Source organism: Tamandua tetradactyla, chromosome 11 (assembly GCF_023851605.1).
Source record: "Tamandua tetradactyla isolate mTamTet1 chromosome 11, mTamTet1.pri, whole genome shotgun sequence".
Classification (NCBI taxonomy): Eukaryota; Metazoa; Chordata; class Mammalia; order Pilosa; family Myrmecophagidae; genus Tamandua; species Tamandua tetradactyla.
Genome location: NC_135337.1, coordinates 94,823,797 through 94,850,268, shown reverse-complemented (window position 1 = coordinate 94,850,268; position 26,472 = coordinate 94,823,797). Strand labels below are relative to the sequence as shown.

The 26,472-nt window shown below is 54.0% G+C and overlaps 2 protein-coding genes across 5 annotated transcripts in view; one reads left to right on the top strand and one right to left on the bottom strand.

The window, feature by feature from the left end:
- AP1M1 (adaptor related protein complex 1 subunit mu 1) lies at positions 1 to 25,085 on the bottom strand. 3 transcript variants are annotated; one of them, XM_077121966.1, is made up of 13 exons: positions 24,912 to 25,085; positions 20,302 to 20,458; positions 18,679 to 18,746; positions 17,729 to 17,859; positions 16,870 to 17,017; positions 15,917 to 15,952; positions 9,078 to 9,204; positions 8,234 to 8,376; positions 7,986 to 8,057; positions 7,550 to 7,708; positions 1,279 to 1,404; positions 857 to 932; positions 1 to 716 (listed from the first exon to the last, which is right to left on the bottom strand). In XM_077121966.1, exons 1-13 carry the CDS (start codon positions 24,951 to 24,953, stop codon positions 694 to 696), a joined length of 1,308 nt encoding a protein of 435 aa, XP_076978081.1. In that variant the 5' UTR covers positions 24,954 to 25,085; the 3' UTR covers positions 1 to 693. The 3 variants fall into 3 exon arrangements, with proteins under 3 accessions (XP_076978081.1, XP_076978083.1, XP_076978082.1); XM_077121968.1 differs by lacking the exon at positions 24,912 to 25,085 and adding an exon at positions 24,755 to 24,883; XM_077121967.1 differs by lacking the exon at positions 15,917 to 15,952 and having other exon boundaries at positions 24,912 to 25,084.
- CIB3 (calcium and integrin binding family member 3) overlaps positions 24,508 to 26,472 on the top strand; it is a 21,278-nt gene continuing 19,313 nt past the window's right edge. Inside the window, exons 1-2 of one of the 2 annotated variants that reach the window (XM_077121970.1) lie at positions 24,508 to 24,778; positions 25,178 to 25,291. The gene's annotated coding sequence lies outside the window, so the exon portion shown is untranslated. The remainder of the gene's footprint in view (positions 24,779 to 25,177; positions 25,292 to 26,472) is intronic. The other variant, XM_077121971.1, reaches the window with a different exon arrangement.

Below are 26,472 nucleotides of genomic sequence, written 5' to 3'. Positions count from 1 at the left end.
TGTTTAATTATTGGACTTTAATGTAATTGTGACAAGAACAGATGGGTGGGGGTTCTGGGTAATGTGCCCCTGCCCCAGCCCTTGGCGGGAGGAGCCTGGGCCAGCTGCACTCCTCCATGAGAAACACTGATGTGGCCAGTGGCAGGCGGGTGTGGCACGGGCTGGTCCCAGGCATCCCCCGTGCAGAGCAGTGGCGGCGTTCCCACAGGTCCAGACAGCCGGCAGCTCCACCCTTGTGCCGGGGGCAAAGGGGGCTGGCCCGTCCTCGCTAAGCGCTGCCTGCGGTCAGGCCCAGGACCCAGTGGCACAGCGGGCAGGAGCTCAGGTGGGAGCTCAACACAAACAGCAACAAACAGACCCAGGCTGGGCCTCACGAACCCCGTCGGCCCCACCAGCTTGCAGCCAGCACCTGGCAATGACTCCCCGGCCTCTGGGCACCAGGGAGCAGAACAGCACACGAGGCTGTGTTTTCCCTGGGGAGGGAAAAGATTTCATTTCCGGGTGGGGTGGGGAGGTGAGGCCACGCAAGGGCTCTTCTGGGGAAAGGGCAACTTGTAGAACGAGCAGGTGAGTGGAAGGCAGAGCGTGCAGGCAGCGGCCGGGGTCTGGGCTGCCGTCCTGCAACCATGGAGCCCAGCAGGAGCGTCCGGTGCCCCCAGCAGGAACCCGAGGACAGAGCCGAGGCAGGTGGCCTCACTGGGTCCGGAGCTGGTAGTCTGGGGGCAGAGAAAAGCTGCGTCCTCCTCTGCACCCAGCAGGGCACCTGAGGATGTGGGGGCTCCAGTGCCCAGTGCCCAGCACCCGCCCTGGTGGGGGTTAGCAGGACAGCCCCATGACCCCGGTGGGCTGTACTCACCTCCGTTCTGGGTGATGTAGCGGACCCAGGGCAGGGCCTGGTAGCCACTCTTCTCAATGATTTTCAGGTAGCGCACCTGGGCACAGTTATAGGCCTGAGCACACACGTAGCCTCTCCCCAGGCCCAGGTGTTTCCTCCCGCTCCCGGGCTGAGTGGGGGTGGGAGACACAGGCTAGGGGTCGGTGGGTCTGGACAATGGACAATGCAGAGGCCACAGTGGGGCGGAGTCATGGCTAGAAGACCTAGCAAAGAGCCTGATTTGTGCCCTTGGACACGTCTCCAGCAGATTCCTGGAGAATTCTGGGACAGAATTCTCACCATCGAGTGGAGAACGCCTCTGGGTCCCAGGAGTCTCCCAGCGGGGAAGCTGCGAGGGGCGGGGCCTTCAACCCTGGTCCGCAGAGCAGGGGCGGGGCGCTCACCTGGATGCCCGAGGTAGTGAAGTAGGGGATCTCGAACTTGACGCTGATGGGCGGCCGGCCCTCCTTGTCCTCCGCCTCCACGCTGGGCAGCCCGAAATGGGCCCGCATCAGGTACTCCTTGCCGCCCTGGGGAACCGAGGAGGGAGGTGGTCAGGCCTGGGATAGCCCCTCCCTGCCGCTCCCCACCACCCCTCACACACACACCCCTGCGGGCCCCCACAGGGCAGATGAGAAAAGACCTGCCAGAAGCCCATCCAGGAAAACTCACCCAGGTCTAGGGAGCAAGAGGGAGTTCCCTAGGCTCTCAAGGGAAAAAACCAGCCGATACCCAGGAAGAGAAAGCGGCCTGGGCCTGGGAAAGGAGAGGGAGGGAGCACACGCACTCGCACTGTAGGACACGGGCCCAGCCTGCGCAGGCCAGAGATCCCAGGGAAGCCTCAGGACATTGGAAAGCAAGAGAGAGATGGAAATACGCTGAGGAAGGCGGAGCTGGGGGAGGACCCCGCACTGTGGGGTCAGGGCAGGGCCAGGACTGACCTGGCCACAGGAAGCACATCCGGGACTCCAGCCTCCTGGGGCTGTGGGCAGCTGCGGGGCTCAGCCTGACCCCCTGCACCTGGGGAGCCTCGACCCTCGCGGACCTCACCAAGTGTGGCTATTCCTTCCTCTCATGGGCCCCAGGCAGACCACCGGGGCCCACACGCATCCATGGCCCTCGCCCCCAGCCCAGGACGCGGTTCATGGCTGGATTTCCGCACACCACCACCAGGGCCAGCACACAAGTGAGGACTCTGCCTGCCCTGGTGTCCTGAGCCAAGTTTTGACTCTGGGCAGATGAGGGGAGCAAAGTATGAGCTATAACAAAACAGACATCCAGGAAGATCACATCAGCTGGTCAGGGCACTGAACGGGGCCACCACTGAAAACCGTGTCCTGCCATGTCTCCCAAAATCCACGCAGCCCTGGTACCTTATTTGGAATAGCATCTTTGTAAATATGCTAAGGTGAGACCATGCTGGGGTGTGGGTGGGGGGTTGTCCAATGACTGGGGTCCTGAGAAGAGGGAAATCTGGAGACAGCAGACCCTCAGAGGAGAGGAGGTCAGCTGACAACAGAGGGAGAGACTGGGCCACGGGAACTGGAAGAGGCAGGGAGGAGCTTCCCTACAGTCTTTGAGGGGCACAGCCCTGCCAACAGCTTCATCTCTGGTTTTCCCGACAGCTTCCTGAGCTAGTTGAGAATACATTTCTGTTGTTCTAAGCCCCCCATTTAAAGTTGGCTCACAGACTCCAAAACCCCACCCTACACTGTGAAAGCAGAGTGTGAGGGGCGTTAAAGCATAAATGCTGGGCAGGGGTGGGCCAACTAAACTCAAACAGACACATCAGGGGCTACTGTGACAACAGGCAGACTCTGGACTACAAAGAACAAAAGTTGCAAAGGACAGTTCACAATCCACAGTGAGGACAAGACAGTGAGTATCTATGCACCAAATAACAGGGCAGCAACTCCTGTAGAGAAAAAGTTCAGCATGGGACCATGAGACAGTTCTCCTTTCAGACAAGTCAATCTCACCCCATGTGGGAAACCTCACGGGAGCCTGCAGTGACAACATGGCGCGTGGGGAGCCTCACGGGAGCCTGCAGTGATGGCGCGTGGGGAACCTCATGGGAGCCTGCAGTGACAACACGGCGCGTGGGGAGCCTCACGGGAGCCTGCAGTGACGTCATGGCCCGCAGGAAACCTCATGGGCACCGGTGGTGAATTCTGTGCCCCCACAGCATAAGCTTCCTCATCTTCTCAAGTACAGATGGGATACCGATAAGCACTGCCTTAATACTCAAATGAGTTCTTAGAAGCAGAACAATACAAATAATATTCTTTGACCTCAAGGCCCTAAATATATAGTGATAAAAAAACCAGATAGATAAAAAGGCCCTTCCTTTTACATTTGATGACAGAGTTTCTAGAATCTGAGGGTCTACCACCAAGGCAGGGCTCAGAGAAACAGTCAGGACTTTAAATACGTACATCAGCACAAATATAAAGCACATCTAACTGGGCATCTAACTCAAAAATTTAGAGCCAGAACAGAGAAGGAGGAAGAAATTTAAATAGTGACTTAGAAAACAGGAAAATAATAGAACAAACAGTGACTACCCTGTCCTCATAAAAAAATTTTTTTTAAAAAGGCTGGGGATGGGATTCAAATACATATAACAAGAAACAAGGGAAGAATACTATCATAACAAAAAGAAAAAAAAACCAAAAAGATCCCATCCACAACTTGGTGGAGATTAACTGGAAAATGGTTGGAATGCGTAATTTTTTTTTTCTTTTTATTAATTAAAAAAATTAACTAACACAACATTTAGAAATCATTCCATTCTACATATACAATCAGTAATTCTTAATATCATCACATAGATGCATATTCATCATTTCTTAGTACATTTGCATCAATTTAGAAAAAGAAATAGAAAGACAACAGAAAAAGAAATAAAACGATAATAGAAGAAAAAAAAACACTATACCTCAGATGCAGCTTCATTCAGTGTTTTAACATAATTACATTGCAATTAGGTATTATTGTGCTGTCCATTTCTGAGTTTTTGTATCTAGTCCTGTTGCACAGTCTGTATCCCTTCAGCTCCAATTACCCATTATCTTACCCTATTTCTATCTCCTGATGGTCTCTGTTACCAATGACATATTCCAAGTTTATGGAATGGGTAATTTTGAAGGGAAATATAATTTACTTTAAACTGACTCCCGAAATTGAACTTTCGATGGCCCGATTTCCTTAGAAGAGATGAAGGGGTCCCAGATGGCCACTTGGGCTCGGTCCAGCACTCAGACCAGACACCCCAGGGCTGGGTAAGTTGTTCCCAGCATGGAAGAAGGAGACAAAAAATTATAAAGCAGGTCTAGCGATACCAAAACCTGATGGAGATTGTACCAAACAAACAAAAAAGCAGTCTCACGGGCATCCACATAAAGCTCCAAGTTAAAATGGGGACAAACAGAACTCAAGGGCGTGCTGGAGAGAGGACGTGTGGTGGCCTTGCAGCGCTGCCTAGGGGCAGATGCCACGCGCCACTCAGAGAGCCGAGCTGAAGGCCCGCGTGCCTGCGGACACACCAGAGCCCCGTTCTGGCCCGACGTGCCATGAGGGAGGGCGTGGCCGGGCCCTGCAGCCGAGGTGAGGAGGCTGAACAGCGGCGGCAGAGCAGACAGACCTGTACCTCGCTGCAGACGATAGCGGGGAACGTGAAAACCTGAGAATCTTCAGAAAAATGACTGACAAGCAAGAAAACCCAGTAAGGGACCAGGCCACAGAGCAAGGACAGACCCAGCGGCCTGCTGGGAGGTGTGACGGAGAGCGCAAGCGCAGCCCTGCAGCCCGCTGAGGGGACTTGGGCAGATCCAGGCTGGGCCTTGGGGCCTCCAGGGGCCAGGAGCGGTCTGCAGCCCCTGTCTGGCCCCACCACGTGGACGGTCACTAAGAGAGCTCGCCGAGCCATGCACGTCCCATGTGCTTTTTGGTAAGCACGTCGGCATGTTTACCTTAAAACTTAAACACGGATATGGAAAAGCCCACATGAGGTAAAAATGCTGAAAGACACAAAAGCGAGTCTGAGACAAGGCTTCATATAAAAAAGTTGTCAATTCTCCCAAAGATTGTAAATGAAATGCAATCTTGATAAAAACAAAACAAAACAATGCCCACAGCTATGGAGCTAGAGAACCTGATTCTAAAGTTCACAAGTAAAATGAAACAAGAAATATCCAGGAAAATCATGAAACAAGATAGCAGTGGGGGTATTGAAGGGTATAAGATGGTGGGAGGGATGGAGCTGGAATAAAGCTTTGCCTCCAGGGTAGACACATGAGAGAGAATTCAGAAACGGACCTAAGGACAAACAAAAATTAGATATTTCCTAAAGACAGCATTTGAAATCACTGGGAAAAAGATGGATTTTTGTAGTAAATGATACTGGGGAACTGAATAGCTGTTTGGAAAAAGATAAAATTAGATCTGTACCTCACCCTGTTTTCCAGACCATGGTCCAAAAAAACTTAAAATCTGAAGGAAAAAACTTAACCTTACAGGAATGCGAAGCAAACATGGCTGAATTCGTTTATAAGCAGGAACAGGGAAGACTTTCAAAGCGGGCCTCAACATCCAGAAATAGTAAAAAGAAAACATGAGAAACCTGACTACAGGAAATAACAGAAAAGGTTACCCAGCAAATACCACCAGGAGAGGAGCCAAGGCCAGACACCAAATGGGGCAAAACTATTTGTAGCTGACGTCCAAGAGACGTGGCACCCCAGCTGACGCACAGAACACTCTTGGAAACCAAGAAGAAAAGGACCAAACCCGAGGATGAGGTGAGTGAGAGGAGGGATGCCATGGCCCCCGGGAAGGGAAAAGCAGCCCATCCTGCTCACAGAACAGAACGGCAGGGAGAGCCGCGGCTTTGCAGTCTGGTCGGCAGGAACACGAGTGTGCAGCCCCTCCGCTGGCGAACAGAGAGCAAGCAAGCCCGGCGTAGCTTGGTACGAGCCAATGAATCCCGGATCCGTGCACCCTCGGACCTAGCAACCCCACGTCTGGCACCAGCCCTGTCACCACGCCTCCTGGGGCAGGCTGGCCAATGCATGAGGCCTCTCGTCAGAGCTGCTCTCTGGAGCCCAAGGTGACCAGCACCCCAAACTTGCTCAGTGGGGTGGGGGGATAAAGACTGGAAGGGTCCACGCACACCACACTACATGGCTGCCCAAGGCAACAGTCAGCAGAGAAGAGCCGGGCACAAAATGATTTGTGAGATATGCCATGCTCTGGTAAGGAAGGATGATAAGAAGTTACACACCCGTCCGTATCTGCTGCTTTTCACCAAGAGAACATCAGAAGAATAAGAAACAAATGAAAATGCTTCCCCAGAGCAGGAGGGAGGGTTGAAGACTCAGGAAGGGAAGGGAAGCTTCTGAGTCTTTTAGAGTTGTGACTTTTGAACCACATACATATTTTACAAATCTAAAAAACCTTTTTTTTTTCCCCATGAGCAGGCACTGGGAATCGAACCGGGTCTCCAGTACGTCAGGTGAGAATTCTACCTACTGCGCCACCGTCACACTGTCCTCCAAAAACTTTTATGAAAAAACAAGCCAAGCCTGAGGTTGACTATAAGTGGACTGGCAATGTGGAGAGATCTAGACAGGTGGGAGGACGGGATCGCCCATGTGTTTGAGGTATATGGACACGTTTTTGTGGTTCTTTTTGTCCTTTGGACACTTCAAGTGTTTGTGGGTAGCTGACATCACCTTGTACACTGCTAAATTCATTCTGCTTTTTAGAAATTACTTGTTTCCCATCTTGACTTAATTTGTTTTATGCTCATGAAAAACATTTACATGGTTTCAGAGTTAAAAGTATTAAAATAAGAGAGTCCAAGTTGGCTAGCCCTGTTGCCTTCCTCCTCTTAGAGGAACCATGTTATTTATTTCATGATCTATTTCTACTTCGTGTTATTTAAACACAGAAAAGCACTACTCTTCTTAGCAGGGGTCTAGGGACCAAGCGGCACAGCCTGACGGTGCAGGATGGCCCCGTTCCCTCGGTGGAACACCCTACTGCTGCCCACACTGGGGCCAAGAGCGCCCCAATGACCCAGAAAACACTTCAGACAGAAGTGTGGGAAGAAGACAAGAAGCAGCTCCAGTCCTTGCTGACAACTCTGCAGAACAAAACTAGAGGGGTGAGAAAGGTTAGACTGAACTCAGCAAGAAGCTAACTGCACAAGGTGGCAGAGTTCCAGGATTTTTTCTCCCTTCCCTCTTCTCTACATTTTCTGTAATGTGATTACCTAATTGTCTTAAAGGAAAACACCAACCAAAGAAACAAACAAAACCCCAGCACTTGAATGGTGGCACGCTCCAGCTTCATTACTTTGGCTGGGGCTGTTTCCAAGGACCCAGATGGAGCAAGGGGGAGTTCACGGGGAAGCGGCGGCGGCCAGAGCCTGGGCTCACCTGCAGATCAGGAGAACCTGAGGGCAGGAGCCCCAGCGCCCCAACAACCTGGACGCAAGTCCTCAGGGTCCTTTAAGCGGCGCTGGGAGCCACATTGACATAGCCAACCATGGGGATGGAAGCTTCCGGAAAGCCTAGCCTGAGACAGCCCGGCCTCTGAGAGGGAATCCGAGCCATGTGGCTCTGGCTCGGGAAAGGCCAGTGCCCAATACCCAGACCCGCCCACAGCACTCACTGGGAAGGACTTGATGGACCAGACGATCTCACTGTTCTCAGGAACCCACTTGACGCTGCCCACGGTGGTCTTGAACTTGGGCGAGTCGGCATCGTTGGGCACGGGGATGTGAATCTCCACATTGTTGGCTGTCGATCGCCGCTTGAACTGGCTCTTGGCCTGGAGGCGAGGCAGGCGTCAGCCCAGGTTCCGGGGTGGAGGCAAGATGGCCCCCACGGTGGCACGCAGCCCTGAGACCCTCCCAGCGCCTCGTCTCACAGGCGCTGTCCTGCCCCGAGGCCCCACCCCACCTCCTGGCCCATCTGGGGCTGCCAGAGCCACTGCTGAGTGGGTGGCATGTCACCCCTGCCCCAGGGCCCCTCAAAGGAGCTGGGGGAGCCATGAATGACACCCCCAGCCTGGTCAGGACCCCGGGGCACTGCATGGCTGCACGTACCTTGATCATGTACTCGATGCGGCTGTGGGAATGCTTCTCAATCACGGACTCAATCCAGATCAGGGGCTTCACCTGTCGGGGAGTGTGAGGGCCGCACTCACATCTGCTTGGGTTTCACCAAGCCCCGTCCCAGGGGGCGCCTTGCCAGCCTCTGCCAGGGCAGGTCGGGGCACAGATGAAGCCATGGGGTGCTGCCAGGGCCCCTGTGATGGTGTGGAGTGGGCAGTGTGGCCCTGAGGGCAACTCACGTGGGTGTTGAGGCGGTAGGACATGAGCTCAAACTCGCCGTCGGGCGGGATGAAGGAGATGGTGCGGTCGTTCTCGAATCGGGAAAGCCGCACGCACTGGTGGAACTTCACGTCTTCCAGCTCCACAGACTTGCTTTTGCCACCTGGGGGCGTGGTGAGGGGGAAGCTGCCGGGCCTCCAAGGACTGGCCCAGCTTGGGCAGACCCTGTGCCCTCGGCCCCCTCTTGGAAATGCTCCCTCCCACCCCAGAAGAACAGACCCAGATGTCAGGTATGGCCTTGGACCCTGAGGGCAGGGCTGATGGGGCTGCTTTGCCCAGCCCAGGCAGCTGCTCAGCACATTTACTGAATGACTGATGGAACTGGCCGGGGGCATGGGGGTGGCCTCGGGAGGGCCTCGGCTTAGCCACCTCTTGCTGTCTTATCAAAGTGGAGGGGCTGTGAGGGAGCTGCTGAGATGACGAAGGCAGGAGGAACTGGGCTACAGCTCTTGCTCAACCTGCTGGGGGTGGGAGCCCCAGTCCAGAACGCAGATGCATCCTGGCCAGTAGGGAGAGCTGGCAGGGTGGCCACGGCCTCCAGATCCCCGACCACAGGCTAGGGTGTGGTGGGGTGGGGTGTGAGGGGACAGGACCTGGCCCTCACCCGGGACCCCACCTAGGGGGCTGGCAGGTGGTCCCCGTTCCAGGATTCTTGCCCTCCTGTGTCATGTCCAGATGTAAAATCTTACACTCGCCTTTTTTCAGTCTTTTGAAGGATGTGAGAATGTTTCCACACTGCGTGGATGGCTCTAGTCTGCTCCCCAACATGGGCACCCCCTTTCCCCGGGCACCCCCGGCACTCACGGCCCGTGTTGTCGAAGAGGACTTTGTCGTTGAGGCCCAGGCGAAGCTCAGGCATGCCCGAGAGGAAGACCCGCATCTTGATGGAGCCCACGATCTCACTGCGCAGCACGTTGCCATTGGCGCTGACCTGGCAGGAGGGGCGGCGTCAGGGGGCTCCCCAGCTGCCCATGCCCACGCGCCAGGACCTCCCAGGCACCCACTCTCCCCTCCCGAGCTGTGAGTCTACCCACCCGCCCCGTCACACCCACCCTCCCCCATCTCCATGCCGGTGAGCTTGGACAACGTGCCCCCAGCCCCACGGCCGGCTGCCCTTGTGGCCCCAGCCACCCCAGCGCCTGATGACGCCATGCCTGGAAACCTGTCCCTTGGCCCAACACAGCCGCCCCCTCCTGGCAGCCCTCCCTGATGGCCCAGGTCACCTGGCGCCCGTGTCTGCACTGCTCACCCATGGCCAGGCGCCTCTCCTCTCCTGTCTAGTCTCCTCAGGGCTGACCCGACAGGAATCCCAAACGGAAACCACCACTGCCAGGGCAGGGTGCTGCTCCATGCCTCACGCCAACCCATGAGGATGGGACCGCAGCTGCGTCACCACCCAGCACCCAGACCGGGGGGCTCCAGGGCAGGCTGACCACCCCGCCAGGGGAAGGGCCACATGGCCAAGGGCACCTCTCCTCAGGCCACTGCAGGCGAGGGAACTAAGGCACACAGAAGGGAGTAAGGAGGGCCTGGCAGGGGTGCGGGGGCCCCGCTCCGCCACCCCACCGCCCTACCCCACCTCTCTGCCAGCAGCCCTGCTGGTTCTGGGGAGTGAGCCAGCGTCCACATTGCAAGCGAGCCTGAGGCCTGCGAGACCAGAGGCCCTGCTCCCACGGGACAGCACCCACGGTCCCCCTGCTGTAGAGGAGCAGGCCCATCTCTCCAGTCTTCAGGAGGCTGGAACTAAGGCAAGGGCTCATAGCTGTCACATGGACAAACCAGAGCCCTCCACCAGCATGCTGCCTCTCCGGGAAGTGGGAGAACAAAGTAGGAAAGGAGACCCCACTACCCCTTCCCCGTTCTTGTGACTGCTCCTTGCTCACTGTGCTGTGGCCCCCCCACCCCCAACTCACTGGGCCTGCTGTGTACAGCAGCCCCCTCCACCTCTTCCCCAGTCTCTCCCAGGCCCCAAGTCTGCCTTTGTCCGTCCTTCTCTGGGCCTGGAAGGCAGGTGCACAGCAGCAAGGCTGGGCTGGGAGGGTCCTTGTTGCTCTAGCACCCTGACCAGCATGTGGCCTGGGGGCTCCTGGTGGGGGTCGTCTCAGGGGTGTTCCTGGGGGAGGCAGCAGCACCCAGTGCTTACCCCACCTATCTTGCCCTGAGCCCCTCCGTGCTCCACCTGACTAAGCCTGCTCCCACCCCCCATCTCGGGGACCCACTGAGGGAGTCGAGGTGCACCTGCCGGGCCTGCTCTGAATGCATGGGCACAGGAGAGCTAGGAGGGAAGGTCCAGGAGGCCGGTCTCGGACCTGTGGGCAGTGATCCAGCCTCACTTTGGCCTCAGCCCAAAGCCAGCCCCTTCCCCAGGGCAGGCACCAAAGAGCTGATGGCCAAGGGCCAGGCTAGTGAAGTGCACATGCTGGGAGCTGGGCAGCTGGACCCTGGAAGCTGCTGCTGACACAGACCCAGGAGGGGGCGTCTGGGCACACAGGGAATCCACACCCCATCAAGCTGTGCTGTGGGGAAGCAGCGACAGCCAGTTCTCAGCACTGTCCCCCTCAGCGGTTTCTACGCTGCTTTTTCACCCCACGAACACCCGCGAGCGGCAGACCAACAACTCAGAGGAGGGTCCCTGCAGGGGGGTCGGCGGCTCTGACCCCACCTCACAGCTCACAAGGTAAGCGAGCGGACACACCAGCCTCAAGGCCACTGGGCCTTTCTGGAGAGGAGTTCCATGCCCAGAAACCCACCCCTGAGAAATCCCAACCCAGGCGAAGGAGACGCCTAGAACCCGTCATCTCTGCCTCATCTGTGAAGGCCAGAAAAGGGCACACCTGAGTGACCACTCACGGACCGCCCAAATCACAGGCTGCACGGCATCTATACTGGGAAACAAACAGAGCACAGGCAGGATGGAGCCGGCACGTGTCGCTCGCTCTCTGCTGCTGGTGACTACAGCACCTGGACAGATGCACAGACGGGGCAACACCAGAAGACTGACAAGTGTGGTGAGCAGGGAAAGGGGAAGAACCTGCCAAGTGGGCAGCATCCCCCACACCCACACAGGAAAGCGCAGCAGAGACTGGACGTGCAGAGGTGGGACAGATAGAGGGCCCTCAGGGCCAGCCCCGGCTGCAGCTCCAGGACGCCCGGTACCAGGGGAGTGTGGAAAGCCCTCTCACTCCACCCTCCTCTGTTCTCCCAGGCCCCAGGCAACCCCTGCCCAAGCTGCAGTGCTGAGGTGGGGTGGTACCTCCCACTGCCTTTTTCTTTCCTCCTCCCTCCACCTGAGCCATGATACAAACAGGGTCACTCAAGCCTCCGGCCACAGAACCAAAGGGGGGAGCGCCCCAGCGAGGGAGGGGCTCAGGAAAGCAGCTCAGAGCTCGTGCAGCTGGCCCTAAGGGACACAGCAGAGCCTGGGAGCTGAGCTGCTGGCGACCTCAGACTGACCGCGTGGTCATGCAAACCGGGACAGGCGCAACTGGGAAAATGCACGCACGGGCTTACACACTGAACTGCTATTCAGAGCCCACTGCTGGCGGACTGGATTTTGAACCTAGCTGGGTGTTCTGCCTACTAAAACAAATATGTCAACATTTTCCACTCAACTAAACAAGGCCTATATAATGTAATATATATAATGTAATATATAATGTAATATTCAGAAAGTCAAAATACAATACAAAATCACATGGGACATGAAGAACCTTTAAATTTCAGCTCCCACAGGAAAATACCACCAACACCAAGAAGGCACAGATGCTGGAATTACTGACAAAGACTTTAAGTAGCTATTATGGAAATGGCAAGCACTCCTGTAACAAAATGTTAGAGCAGAAAGCCTCAGCAAAGAAATAAAAAATGTAAAGAAGAATCAAATGGAAATTTTAGAACTGAAAAACATAATAACCAAAATAAAAAACTCATTGAATGGACTCAAGCAAAATGGAGGTAATGCTGAGAATGACAAAAGAGCAAAGAATTGCTGAAAAAGCAATTAATAGTCCTTCTCCTGAGTTCTTTAAAATACGTTTAACAATTGAAAGCAAAAAACTTAGCACTTGTCTGTTGGGGTTTTCAATACATGTAGATGTTACGTACAAGACAACTGTAGCATAAATGGGGTAGTGAGGCTTCTCTACAACCCAACTGAAGTGGCAATATATTGATTGTAGGTAAACTGTGACAATGTATATGCTTTAAAACAACCACCAAAAAAACTATATAAAGAGATACAGTCAAAATTATAATAGAGAATTAAAATGGAATGCTAAGAAGTGTTAAAAAAAAACCCGCAGAAAGGCAGGAAAAGGAAAGCGGGAATGAAAAATAAAAATCAGAAACAAATAATAAAATGGTAGACCTGGATCCAGACACATCAATATTTTATTAAGTATAAATGATCTAAACACACTGATTAAAATACAGGTGGTCAGAATGGATTTTTTAAAAACGACTCAACTATACGCTATATACAAGAAACTAACTTCAAAAATAATGATACATGTAGATTAAATCTAAAAGGTTGAAAAAAATTAAAAAGATGGAAAAACATATACCACACAAGCACTACAGAAAAGAATGCTGGGTTAATACTTAAATATTAAAATATTAGTGTTAAATATTAAACAGAATATTTAGATTTAATATTAAAGCAGACATCAGAGCAAAGAAAATTACCAGGGATAGAAAGGGACACTATGTAATAATAAAAATGCCATTCACCGAGAAGACATAATTCTAAGATGTGTTTGTGCTTAACAGTGGAACTTCAAAGCCCACGAAGTGAAGACTGCTAGAACCGAATGGAGAGACAGACGAATCCACAACACCCCTCTCTCTGTGACTGCCAGAGCCGGTGGACAGAAAGTCAGGGTATAAAAGAACTGAACATCATCAACCAACTGGCATTAGGTGGAAGACACGGAAGACTCCACCACCAAAGCAGAGGACACGGGCTTTCAAGTGCACATGGGACGTTCACCAAGGGAGACCAAATCCTAAGTTTTAAACAACCATTAATAAACATTAAAGAGCTGGCATAATACAAAGTATAGTCAGACCATGATGGAATTTAAAAAAAAAACCAAAGACAAAAAATGACAGAAAAATCTCCAAGCATTTAGAAATTAAACTACAAAGTTTTAAATAATCTCTGGGTCAAAGAGGAAATCTCAAGGAAAATCTGAAAATATTTTGAATTGAACAAAAGTGAAAACCCAACATAACTGTGGTAGGCAGTGAAAGAAGCGCTTAGAGGGAAATTTATAGCACTAAATGCTTATATTAGAAAAGTAAGGTCTCAAGTCGGTATCTCTACCTTCCACTTCATGAAATCAGAAAAAGCAGAGTGAAATAAATAAGTCAAGAATAAATTTCAGTAGCAGAATTCTCACCTGCCATGTGGGAGACCCAGGTTCTCTTCCCAGCCCACACACTTCACAAAAAACAAACAAACAAAAACATGGTGAACAAAATTCCCTATGATAAACATATCAGATATCTACTTCCGTGTCCGTGTAAGTATAGATACAGACATACATACATTAAAAAAAAAAAGAACAATGAAAGAGGACATATCATTACAGCTCCTGCGACATTAAAAAAAATAACCAGGGAATATTATACAAACATTACCCATAAAAGTAGATAACTTAGATAAGCTGGGCCAATTCCTAAGAAACAACACATTACCAAAACTTATCCAAGATGAATAGATAACCTGAATAATCCTATAACCACTAAAAAAGTGAAATTCATAATTAAAAACCTTCTGAAAAATAAATCTCCAAACCCAGACAGTTTCACTGGCAAATTCTTCCAAACGTTTAAAGAAAAGTCAGCACCCTTTCTATAGAACCTCTTCTGGAAACAGAAACGGAAGGGACACCTCCCAATTCATTTTATAAGGGCAGCATTATTCTGATACCAAAACCAGGCAAAATATTATAAGACAACCCAACTCTCCAATACACCATTCACCAAATGGGGTTTATTCCTGGAAAGCAAAGCTGGTTCAATATTAGGAAAACAATCAATACAAACACAATACTCCAAAGAAGAAAAACCACATGATTCATTTAACAAGATATGACATCCATTCACAAGAAAAACTTTCAGCAAACTAGGAGTAGAAAGGAGCTTCAACCTGAAAAGGGCATCTACATAAATCAACAGCTCACATCCTACATTCACGGTGAAAACTGAGTGTTCTCCCTCTAGGATAGGGAACAGGGCAAGAACGCCTCTTCTGATCACTTGTATTCAACATCTTACTGGACGTGTCAGTGAGGTCCACAGGAAAAAAGAAACAAAAGGCATAAAATTGGAAAGGAAGAAATAAAACTGTCACTATCTGCAGCTGATACATCTATGTTAGACATTCCATGATATCTACAAAATCTTTCAGAAAAAATGTGTTTACCAAGGGTGAGAGATACCAGGTCAACACACAAAAATCATCTTTTATACACTAGTGATGTCCAAATGGAAACCAAAATTTAAAAAATACAATCTAAAATAGTTTCAGAAAATGCAGTAGTATAATTCTAACAAAACCTATGCACAGTGAAAACTGTAAGATGCTGATGAAAGAAATCAGAGATGATCTAAGTTTATGGAGCGATACGCTACATTCATGGATTGGAAAACTCAATATAGCAAAGAGATCGATTCTCTCCAAATCGATGTATAAATTGAACAAAACACCAATCAAAATCCCAGGAGGTTTCTTTGGTAGATGTAGACTGATTCTAAAATTCTCACAAAGGAGCTAGAAGAGCTAAAATAATTGTGAAAAAGCACAAAGCTGCAGGACGTGTACGACCCAGTTTCCAGTCTCGCATCAAGCTGCAGTGCTCGCAGCCATGTGGGGGTGGCGGGGGGACAGGTGTCGGCGCACGGGTCGGTGGGCAGGTACACAGACAGGCGGAGCACATGGGGAGCCGAGAAGCAGGTCCACACAGACAGCCAGCTGATGGCTGACAAAGGTGCAACAATTCAAACGGTGTTGGGACAACTGGACTTCCACATTCAAAAGGAATGAATTTAAAACCTCGTACCTCACATTAAAAAAAACTTATGAGAAACATCTACGTGACCTTGAGTTTGGCAATGAATTTCCAATGAGTTCTTGGATGTGGTACCAAAAGCAAGAGTCATTTTTTAATTGGTAATTGGACATTATCTAAATAAAAACCTTTGCTCTGTGAGAGACACTGCTAAGAGAATGAAGAGACAAGCTACAAACTGCGAAAAAATATTTGCAAATCAATCACATTATCTGCTAAAGGACACATATTCAGAATATATAACGAACTCTCAAAACTCAACATAACAACCCCATTTAAAAATGCTCAAAAGACATGAAGAGGCATTTCCCCAAAGAGAATATAAGGGTGGTAAATAAGCACATAAAAAGATGTTCAACATCATTAGCCGTAGGAGAAATGCAAATGAAACCATGATGAGCTACCACTACACACCTACTAATAAATGACAAAAATTAAAATGCTGACAACACCGAGAGCTGGCAAGGATGCAGACGGACTGACTCATCCGTTACTGGTGGGAATGCGGAATGGCACAGCCACTCTGGAAAAGGGCTTGGCAGTTTCTTATAAAGTGAAACATACACTTACCGTATGACCCAGCAATCCCACTCCTGGGTATTTACCCTAGAGAAATGAAAACTCATGTCCACACACAAACCTGTACACGAAATCTTTATAGCAACCTTATTTACAATTGCCCCAAACTGGAAACAACCCAAAATGTCCTCTGGTGGGTGACTGGATGAACAAACCCTAGCCCATCCACACAACAGATACAAAGTAAATGCAAGTCTGTTTCTTTTTATATCTACTTTCAGTACATGTTAACAAGGTAGGGGGAACCTCAAAGGTATGATGCCAAATAAAACAAGCCAGGCTCAAAAAGTTACATGCTGTGTGAGGCCATTCCTAAGGCAATCTCAGACAGAACTAGAGTGAGAGAACAGATGGGGTGGCCGGGGGCTAGGGGTGGGAGTGGGAGGGAGGGCGTGGCTACAGAAGGGCAGCACAAGAGTTTTCTGTGCGGGGGCAGTTGTGTATTCTATTACGGCAATAGGTTGAACACACCTACACACATGCGAAATGCATAGTGAGAGAAGCCAGTCTTACCCATTTATAAAATAAAATACACACACACACCGAAAAACCAACCAAACAAACAAACAAAAACTGCCGGAAAACTATACATTGTGATCTTGGCTTTGTAGAAAAGCGTCAGTCTGCGTTACATATATAATTAGTTCTGTAAGCGTGATGACAAATTCTTTAGAGAAGTGGCCTTGGCAGTTACAGGGGCCCATGACCTTCTAACTTGACCACTGCTTTGCTTTTTCTACAATATGAATATATTACTTCCAAATCAGAACAAAGGTCAATAAAAACAGGCTAGAGAATAGAGAGCAAGTGGCCTAAATTGAATTCTGCAATTTGGAAAATCACATGGAAACTATATGATTCTCACGGCCCTGCTAATTTTAAAAGTCTAGTTGTTTTTATTTCTATCATGGAGAAGACAAATTAAAACAAAAAACTAAGCCTACCAAGAGGTTGACTGACTCGATGACATCCAAAAACACCTCGTTTTTCCGGTACTTGATGCCCTCGGACCGCCAGGACACGGCATTGGTGACGGTGGCGGGGGGCCGTGGGGCCCCTGTCTCCAGCTTGTGGCCCTCCTGAGTGATGTACCTTTGAACCACAGGCTCAGAGTTAGGGAGGCGCCCTGAACACACACCCATGGAGGCCCTGACATCTCCACTGGGGGGGGGGGGCAGGGGGGTCTTGACCAAGTTGAAAACAACAGAAAGCTGCAGAAAAGGGAGGTCTTGGTCTCATCTCTAGGTTGTTTAAAAATAATTTATAATTCACTAAACAGAAATAAACCCAAGTTATGTGAACCTGGAGAGTTCATTTGTTGGGGCCAAAGAGCCAGTGCTGATGAGGGAAGCAAGGCCAGGGCATGAGCTGCTCTCTGCGGGGCACGCAGGGGCATGGCCCTTGTGGTGCGTAACTGGGGGACCCTGTCCCTCTTGGGGGCAGCGGTACAGCCTGGGCCCTGTAAGATGGGCAGACCTGATGGGGTGGTGCATGGCCCAGCCCAATAGGCATCTGCAGTCATCTGAAGGAGGCAGTTTGCCTCACTCGCCATGGTATAAACAAAGGCAGCAGATGGTCTAAGAGCCCCTCTATGCAAAGGGAGAATAAAGGCCCAGCACAGTGAAAGGCACTTGTGTGAGGCAGGGATGCTGTGTGAGAAAAGGACCCCAGACTGAACTGCAGCAGCTGAGTGCAAACCTGTGCACAGCTGGGAGTGGGAGCCGGACAAGGCCAAGTGCCAACTGTTTCTTCCAAGGGGAGGAGTGCGCCCCAGTCCTGCCCCAGCCCCGCCAGCCCACTCACTCCTGCAGGATCTTGCTGTCTGTGGTCTGTGGGTAGCCAAAGTCCATGAGCTCATCCAGCAGCTCATAGATGATGACGAAGTTGTCGCGGATACTCTCCTCCTCCAGCTCCTTGAAGTACTCGGAGAATACCTGGGAGGTGGGTCCAGGCCCCCGGATGTGTGGAAGGAGGGACAAGGGAGCAGGGTGAACACACCAACGCTGCACAAGCGCATCTGCCCTTGGAGCCCACAGCCCAGAGCCAGCACAGCAGCCCTTGGCTCATCTCCCAGGCTTGGCCATGCACTTCAGGGCCTGGACTTGGGGACACGGCTAGGACAGCAGTGGGACGGGAACATGAGGTGGGGGCTGTGTGGGACGTCCTGGTGGCCAGGTCAGACCTCTGCACCCCCGGCTCTGTGTCCTACACTCCCCCCTCCCTGATGACACCCCCAGGCCTGTGGCTCCTCTCAAGCCTGAGGAAACTGCCACCCGCTGAGTCAGGGAGGACTGCTGAGGGGCTGGAGCTGCTGGGGCAGGACAGACCGTTCTCCTGCCTCCTCCGGCCTCCCTGGGCTGCCAGTCTGCACCTGGTGCACCTGCACAAACTTCTTCCCCACTCCACAGTCAGGAGGGGCAGAGAGTGGCCAGAGGAGGGGCTTGGAGAAGCTCTTTCCTAGTGGGCCTGGGCCTCTGGAACTTCAGAGTCCAGGGAGGTGCTGAGCTGAGCTCTGCCCTCCTGGCACCCAGCCCAGTTCCCTGCCCACCTGTCGGCTGGGGCCTACCCCCTTCCCGAGGGGGGAGCTTCCAGCCCCGGGCCTCTGCCTCCTCATGTTCCTCTCCTCACCAGGGAGGACAGGGGCCTGAAGACTGCTGACTCCCACCCTGGGCCGCAGGGCTCCCCTGTTCCTTCTGGGGGGCCTGCCCCAGAGCTAGCTCTGGGGAGGGGCTCAGCATCAGGGCCTCACGCACCTGTACCACCTTGTAGAGAAAGGAGAACACCAGCGACACGCACGCATTCTTCTTGGAGGTGGCGACCACTGCATGGCCAGGCAGTTAAGGAGCTCTCAGGACTGGGTGTGGCTGCCCACCCATGGGATGTCATGGCGCCACGGGCCACATCCAGCCGTGGTGCCGGCCCCCAAGGAATCCCAGGGAAGGACCCGAGATGCACCGGCTGCTATTCTGGGGAAGTTGCCCAGAAAGGAGGCTTTACCCAGAGCTTCAGCCCCCAGGGGAGCCCATACAGGGAGCAGGGCCCCCTTGGTGCCAGGCTGCTTTTGAAGCCTGCATGCGGGTTGGGGTGAGGCTAGGGGTGCGGCTAGGCTGTGCACACGAAGTGCCTGGTTCAGGGCATCGTGGGCGTGCCAGGTGCCTCCTGTCTCCTGCTCACCCCCCGCCCAGGCAGGCCCCTGCACTGTACCTGGACACACCCACTACCAGTGTGCTGGCCTGCTAAGCCCCCCGGGCCTTGGCCTGGAGCAGCCAAGTGATGGGAACCAGGTGTTGGCTGACTCCAAGGATGGTGGCCTCCCTCCCATGTACCTATCATTCGCCCCAGAGGCCTCTAAGGAGTGGGGGCCCATCCCCCAGGGGCATCTAAGGAGGAGGAGTAGGGGCTCATCCCCCAGGGGTCTCTAAGGAGGAGTGGGGGCCCATCCCCCAGGGGCCTCTGAGGAGGAGCAGGGGCCCATCCCCCAGGGGCCTCTAAGGAGAAGCAGTGGGGGCCCATCCCCCAGGGGTCTCTAAGAAGGAGTGGGGGCCCATCCCCCAGGGGTCTCTAAGAAGGAGTGGGGGCCCACCCCACCTCCACACCTGGCTCTACTAGAAACCATCCTCGACCTCACTGGCAATGAGCCCTCAGTCTCCTCCCCGATTGCCCATGCAGGACGTGGGGGCCCAACTGCAAACTGGTCCAGCTGCTCCTTTCCACTCTACCTGAGGTGCTGGGCACCGTTCCCAGGCCTCAGCCAGCTCCCCAAGTGACAGGCCACCCACAGGCCTTCTAGAAACAGACGAGCAATAAGTCCTTCAGAGTGCTGGCGGAGGTCCTGGGCCACGTCGCCACTCGCCACTGTACACAAAGCACAGGGCCTATCACGGAAAAGCAGATGCTGACTGGGCAGAGCTAGGCGGGGCTTGGGATCCTGCATTTCCAACAAGCCCCAGGGAAAGATGCTGGTCCGCGGCCTGCACAGGAGGATACGGGTGTGATATCCCCCTTCTCTGCAGCCTATCGCCCCTCTGGCCTGGACACGAGCCCAGGCCCCTTTCCTCTCCCCAGGCCCACTCCTGCCCTACTGTCTGGCCCCCACTCAGCAGCCAGAGCCCTGCACACACCAACCCGAGTACGTAGGGCTTCTGTCCAACACCCTCCAAAGACCTCCCGTCCTGCCTGAGACAGTGCCTCCAAGGCCCTGCTGACCGCTGGCCTCGCTCCCACGCATGCCCCCTCCCCACCTGCTCCGCTTCCCCCATGGTCTGCAGTCCCCACGCCCACCCAGCACCCACTCCTCAGGAGGACCCTCACCCTCCCGCAGGGGCCCCTGGCGCCCGTCTCCCGCATGTCCCCGTGGCCTGCCCCATGGAGGATACGATACAGGTTGTTGTGTTTGATCCACATGAAGCGGACGCCCCCGTGGGCCAGGATGGGCGAGAGCATCCCCTCCTCCTCCTTCTCCATCAGGATGGGCATGAAGTGCTCCACCTCGGACATGTCCACGTCGCCGCGGTAGTTCCGGCAGATGAGCACCTGGGGGGCGAGGGGCCACGTTCACAGTCGGCTCCACCACACCGGCCTCCCTCCCTTTAGGGACCCCAATCCCAGCCAGGCCCCTGATCTCCATCCTCCAGGACTCCTCAAGGGGGGCCCTGGCCAGGTGACCTTCCCCAGGGCCAGCAGATGCCCAGTAGGGGGCCTTGGGAGACAAACAGGCCCATCCCCTCTGCGGGCCTGCTCAGAGCCTTCACTGCCCGACACATGCTGCCCTTGGGCCTGTCAGAGTCCCGTCTGGGGACACGCGGGAGGGCTTGCACTTAGGGAACTGGTCTGAGGCCTGAAGAGCAGAGCCCCTTCCCCTGGTCTTGCTCACGGCCTATCTGTGAGGATGGGAGCTGCCTCAAGCCCCAGCACTGCCCTTGGGAGCAGAAAGGGGGCAATTGCTTGGGAAAAGTTTCATAGTCCTCCAAAAGCAAAACCAACCCTGACCACAGGGCCCAGCTGTTCCTTCACAGGTCTTCACCCAGAAGAATAAAATCTCATGTCCACACTGAAACTTGGTCACAAATGCTCGAAGCAGCTTTATTTTAAATAGGCAAGATACAGACAGTGCAAATATCCTTTGGCTGAGAAACAGGGAAACAAACCACGTCCCTCACCCTATGAACAGGACGCCTCGCTGAGATGCTGCCTGGAATGGTTGGAGCCCCCGAGCCCCATGAGGTGGGCCAACTGCAGGACCCAGGCATGCTGGGAACGCCATCGCTGAGCTGCCCCCTTGGGGCCAACCTCCCTTAGAACGCACAGTTTCATAAAGGAGACTGTCTTCCTGTTTAAAGGCAGAGGGCGAGGGTGGGCGAGGTGGGCGAGGGTGGACAACGGTCAGGGTGGGTGAAGACAGGCGATGGCGAGGGTGGGCGAGGGTGAGAGCAGGTGAGGGAGGGCGAGGGCAAGGGCAAGAGTGGGTGAGGACAAGTGAGGGTGAGAGTGGTTAAAGACAGGTGACGGCGAGGGTGGGCAAGGGTGAAAGCAGGCGAGGGTGAGAGTAGGGGAGGGTAAGAGCAGGTGAGGGCAAGAGTGGGACCCTTCCTCTCCCAATCTCCCCTTCGTGGAGGAGCCCTGCACCCCCTTCCTGTGGCGGCCTGGCAGGACCCCAGCACCCTGGCCAAGAGGTGCCGCCGCCTGCCCCCACACACCACTAGCCACACCCCGACGTGGGACTGCTGCTTTTACAGATGGACACATCAGGTCCCGCAACGAGTACAGGTACGCGGGTCGGGACCCTAAGGCCACCCCATGCTCAACTCTGCTCTCCTGGTTCCTGAGGGCCTCCTTCTCCCCAGTTTCCAATTCCTGGGGTCCTCAGAGGCTTCAGGAAGAACAGGAAGCCACTGGCAGGCCACGTGTGCCCTGTGCCAAGCCTAGGGACATAGCAGTGACCAGGGCAAACCAAGGCCCTTCCTGAGGCCTGAGCAGCAAGGCAGGAGTGGCGTGGCTGGTCCACAGAGGACTGAGAGCAACGACCAGGAGGCCCAAAGCAGGAGGCTGGATTGACTTGGGGGAGGTGGGCTACGCACTGGAGAGATAGCCCCTGACCCCCCGCAGCTCTTCCCCAGAGAGCAAGAGGGTCTTGGAAAGAAGTCAGACTGGGTCCCTGCCTGCGTGCATCTCCCAGCCCCTCCGCCCCTCTCCCTACTCTCCCCCTGGCACGGGGCCTCGGCACTTGCAGTTCCCTCTGCCTGGAAGGCTTGGCCCTGCACCTCTGCGCAGACACACTTCCTCCCAGAGGCCTCCCCACCACCCCACCCTATCGTCACCGAGGCCGACACGCATTCACGTGTCTTTGCCTCTCGCTCCCTGAGACCAGCGATCACGCCACCTCACCCATGCTGGCGGGCAGCATGCCCAGCCCACAGCGGGGGCTCGCCAGCATCTGGGGAGGAGGAAAAGGAGCTGGAGTGACGTCTGGGTATCTGGCGTGACGTCTGGGTATCTGGCATGTGCAGCAGTGTCACCCACTGAGAGGGACACCGGGTACAATGGGGAGCTGGTTTTGGAAAAGGCCAAGTTTGGAGGACAGGGTGAGAGCTGCGGTGTGAATCTGAGGGTAATTAACAGGCTACCAGGGCGAGAAGGTAGCGGAGGCTGGTCCCGTTGGGCCCCGTCACCCAAGGGGAGGCAGACAGAAGGGGCTGGCCAGGAACAGCGAGGAGAACAGAAGGAGACCCAAAGGGCACAGCCCAGAAACCAAGGGAAGCGGTCTGGATGGGAGAGCGGTCCTGCTGAGGAAGTCAGATGAAGGTGGCGAAGTGTCCCTGGAGGGCTTTCCCCAGCCACGGTTGGTAACTTTGGGGTCCAAGGCCTGGCCTGCAGACAGATGCATGGTTGAGAACTTCTTCATGTGCCACTGACTTACTCTTGATTAAATTCGTTCTGTTCTGGAGGCAAACTTCTAAACTGTGAGGTCCACAGGGAGTGATGACACCAGGCGCCTGGGCTGTGAGAAGGGGACCCGCAGTGGCCCGGGGAGCCCCCCGAGAGGTGAGTCTCCCCGTGTTCCTCCTGAAATGCTCGTCTTGCAGAGGCTCTGCTGCCTGTGCTGACAGCTGCCCACCTCCACTCCTGCCTGGCCATCCTCACCACCCACGGCCCTCCCAGAACCAGGCTCTGGGCTCCAGCGTTGCCCAGACTTCTGGCTTGCAGCCCTAGCAGGCAGCTCCACTGGGACACTTCCTCACCTAACTGCCACCTGGTTCATCTTTCCAAACCCAGCCCCAGCATCTCCCCTCCACCACAGGCCTCTTAAACCTCTCCCTTCCTGCCAGCCAAAGAACAGGTGGACAACCACATTCCCTTGGGCATGTCCCTGCCATTGTGGCTGCCCAGACCCGACTATGTGGTGATGTCTCTGCTCCTACATGTGACCCCTGCCCCATTAGACAGCAAAGTCCACGGGGGGGGGGGGGGGCTGAGCCCATCTCATACATTCACATTCACTCTGTTGAGTCTGCAGTGACCCCATGAAGACTCGCCTGACCAACGAGGAAAGCGAGGCTCAGAAAGGAGAAGGCACTTGCCCAAGGTCACACAGCTCAGCCCTAATTCCTCAGCCACAGTGAGGTAGTCACACCAATGGGTCCCTTGACCCTGGCACTGGACTTGGTGCAAGCTGCATGCTCACACAACATTTGCTTTAGGAATGAGCCAGCTGAAACAGGCAGCCTGCTGGCACTGCTGGTGACAAGGGGGCTCGTACTACAGGCAGTCAGGGAATACTGCCCCTGCCAGCCCCAGCTGTGCTTTGTCTTCCCTGCCTCTGGGTCAGCCAAGGAAGGAAGCCCAACCACGGGATCCACAAGTTGTTGACTCTGGGTGGCATCCAAGGCGGTCAGCTCAGGCAAGCCCAGTTAAAGTGACTTCAGGAAAAGTGCTCAGAGAGAATGGAGGGGCAGGCACCTCACCTCTTCACTCCCATGTGTTTCTGCGTGAACTCTGGCCCAGCCCCTGCACCTGACACCCACATTTCTATCACTGATTGACGTCATACTTGACCCTGGACCAGTTCTCGTGACTCTTGACTTCAGAAGTCTTTCACCGGGGTGTACGTGGGGAAAGGCAGCAGCTCTTTTGAAAGGCTTCAATGCCTCTTTTCTGTGAGAAGCTTTCTCCCAGGTCCTCCTTGTGACTAACTCCCAGGTTCTCATTACATACCCTCACTACCCCAATCCATGTTGATAGGTGCTTCTGGGAACTAACATCTGCCTCCCCCACTAGACTGAGCTCCAGAAGGACGGCGGCTACCGCCGTCTTTGCTCCAAGTCTGAGCACCCTCTCTGACATTTAGCTCAGCTGAATCAACAGATGACTCCGGGTTCCATTCTAAGTCGACCGGCCACTTCTCTGGGGCTTGGGTAACGTCATGTTTGTTCACTTCTATGCCTGACTTTCCCATCTTGCTTAAACCTCGTACTCCATCACGTGGCGTAATTCCACCTGGGACAGGCCCCGAGAAAGCGCCGGAGAAAAACCTGCAGCTGCCTCCGAGAGCGCGAGACCGGCCGAGGGTGCCCTGTCCCCGCCCCGCCTCCGCCTCCGGCCAAGGGTCGCGCGAACCATAGCCGCGGGGCCCAGCTCCCCAAGCCGGCCAGACCCGCCATATCCCCGACTTCCGGGTGCCGGGTGCCCCCCAACCGAGGCTTGAGCCCCGCCGCCAGACGCGCGAGAGATCGTGTCGGTTTCCTGCTGCCGGTTACTCGGCAACGGCAGCGGCCCACCGCGTTGCCTAGCAACAGGGCGGGGCCCATAGACCCAAGACCACCGCCCGGTTACCTGGTAACAGGGTGGGGTTCATAGGTGAGGGCCGCCGGCCTCCAGGCCTGACTCTAGGGTGGTGCCCGCTGGCTGGTTACCTAGCAACAGGGTGGGTCCCCGCTGGGCGAGGCCCCCGCCGGCTGCCTGGCAACGTGAGGGTGGGGAACCTCCATACCTTGCCCTTCAGGTCCAGCACGTAGACGGCGCTGGCTGACATGGCGGCTACCGGAGGCCTCGACAGGGGCCTCAGGTGGCGGCGGCGGCGGGGGCTGCCGGGCGTTGAGGAAGACCGGGCACGCCCCACGACGGTTCCCCTCCACTTCCGGTCCCGGGCGCCGCGCGGGGACCGTTATATCCGGTCAGGGAGCAGCTGCTGGTTCTGCGCAGGCGTAGGGCGGGGTGTGCGCAGGCGCATACGTTGATTCCGGCTCCCGCCTCCAGCATCCGGGAAGTGAGGCCCAGAGCGGCGGGCTGAAGAATCAGGGCGCCCTCTAGCGGCCTGGCTGGACGACGGCCCCAGAGCAGCTGGAAACCCCAACCCGTGCGCCGAATCAGGTGAGAGTTTCAGGTGCTGGAAGCGCCCTGCGCACAGCCCTTAGGAAGTCTAGGAAACTAAGAAATGCACAGTTTGAGAGGGAGCGAAACCTTAGGAAGTCACTACTTGTCATTGTCTCAGTTGTCGTCCATGACCTCGTTTGTGCCTGTTTTAAGTCCTGGAGTGACCTAGTGAAAACCATCCCCCTCGGAGTACAGACACAAAGTACATACGTGTTTGCATTAAGTGCAGGTTAGTGGCCATGGTGAGTGTTGCAAACTGTGGTCCCTGACAGATCAGTTGATTCACATTCCGTTTGCTTTAGGAACACTCGGGGTGTGGGGTCATGCCTGCATTCCACCCCAGTAAACCGTCCACACTGCCCTGGAGAGCCAGCCCTGCAGCCCACCTGTCAAATATCTTGTCTCTACCCTATTTCTAAGTGGGGTTTGAGGGATGGTTCTTGCCACAGTGTATTTCTATATCCTCTGCTCAGGAGAGAGATGTGTGAGGAAATCCAGAGTAGAAAACTGGATGAAGACAGCTAAGGACCCTGCAAACCTTCTGGCACAAAGGGTGTAGCAAGAAGCCGAGACAGGGGCTGGGGCACCAAATGTCTGGCAAACGAGCCCTGAAAGGAACGTGATGAGATGTCAGGGTGGTGCCTGTCTGCTGCCTAGGGAGAAAAGCAGGGTTCTGTTCAGCAAGAGTTTAAGTTAGGGACCAAAATGCAAGAAATACCTGGCCTCATACTCTGCCCAGTTTATTACAGTGTGTGTGTTTTAGTCTTTTTGTTAACCAAACTGTCCGTGCTCACTGTGGAAAACTTGGGGAAGTGCCAAAAGGAATTAAGACAAAAAAGATCACCAAGGAGAGGTGAACACAACACCTCTGGGCCTGCTGTCGGTATTGTTTAGATGTTCAAAATCAGCATCAAGAGGACTGGGAGCAAGTGATGGGACAAGTCTTTTGAGGAAATAAAAGACTCCAGGTGCCAAGAGTAACTCTCAATCAACGCTTTCTCAGTAAACAAATTACCTGTAACCCCCTTTTCTCCCTACGTGGGGGTTTTTGGGTCACATCTGAATTTCACCCTTGGTTTTATTTTATGTACTAGCTGGATAAGACTTCTGCAGTGTCACAGAAAAGACCCAACCTGTAGACCCGGGTTTTTCAAACTTTGCTGTGCATCAGGGACACC

Bases quoted from the DNA above. Each gene is read 5' to 3' on its own strand.
- AP1M1 (XM_077121966.1), bottom strand. From the start codon at position 24,953: ATGTCAGCCAGCGCCGTCTACGTGCTGGACCTGAAGGGCAAG. The intron at 18,747-20,301 runs GTATCCTCCATG...CTGGCCATGCAG, and splicing joins CAAACACAACAACCTGTATC to TGGTCGCCACCTCCAAGAAG. The intron at 7,709-7,985 runs GTACGTGCAGCC...CCTCGCCTCCAG, and splicing joins GCATCGAGTACATGATCAAG to GCCAAGAGCCAGTTCAAGCG.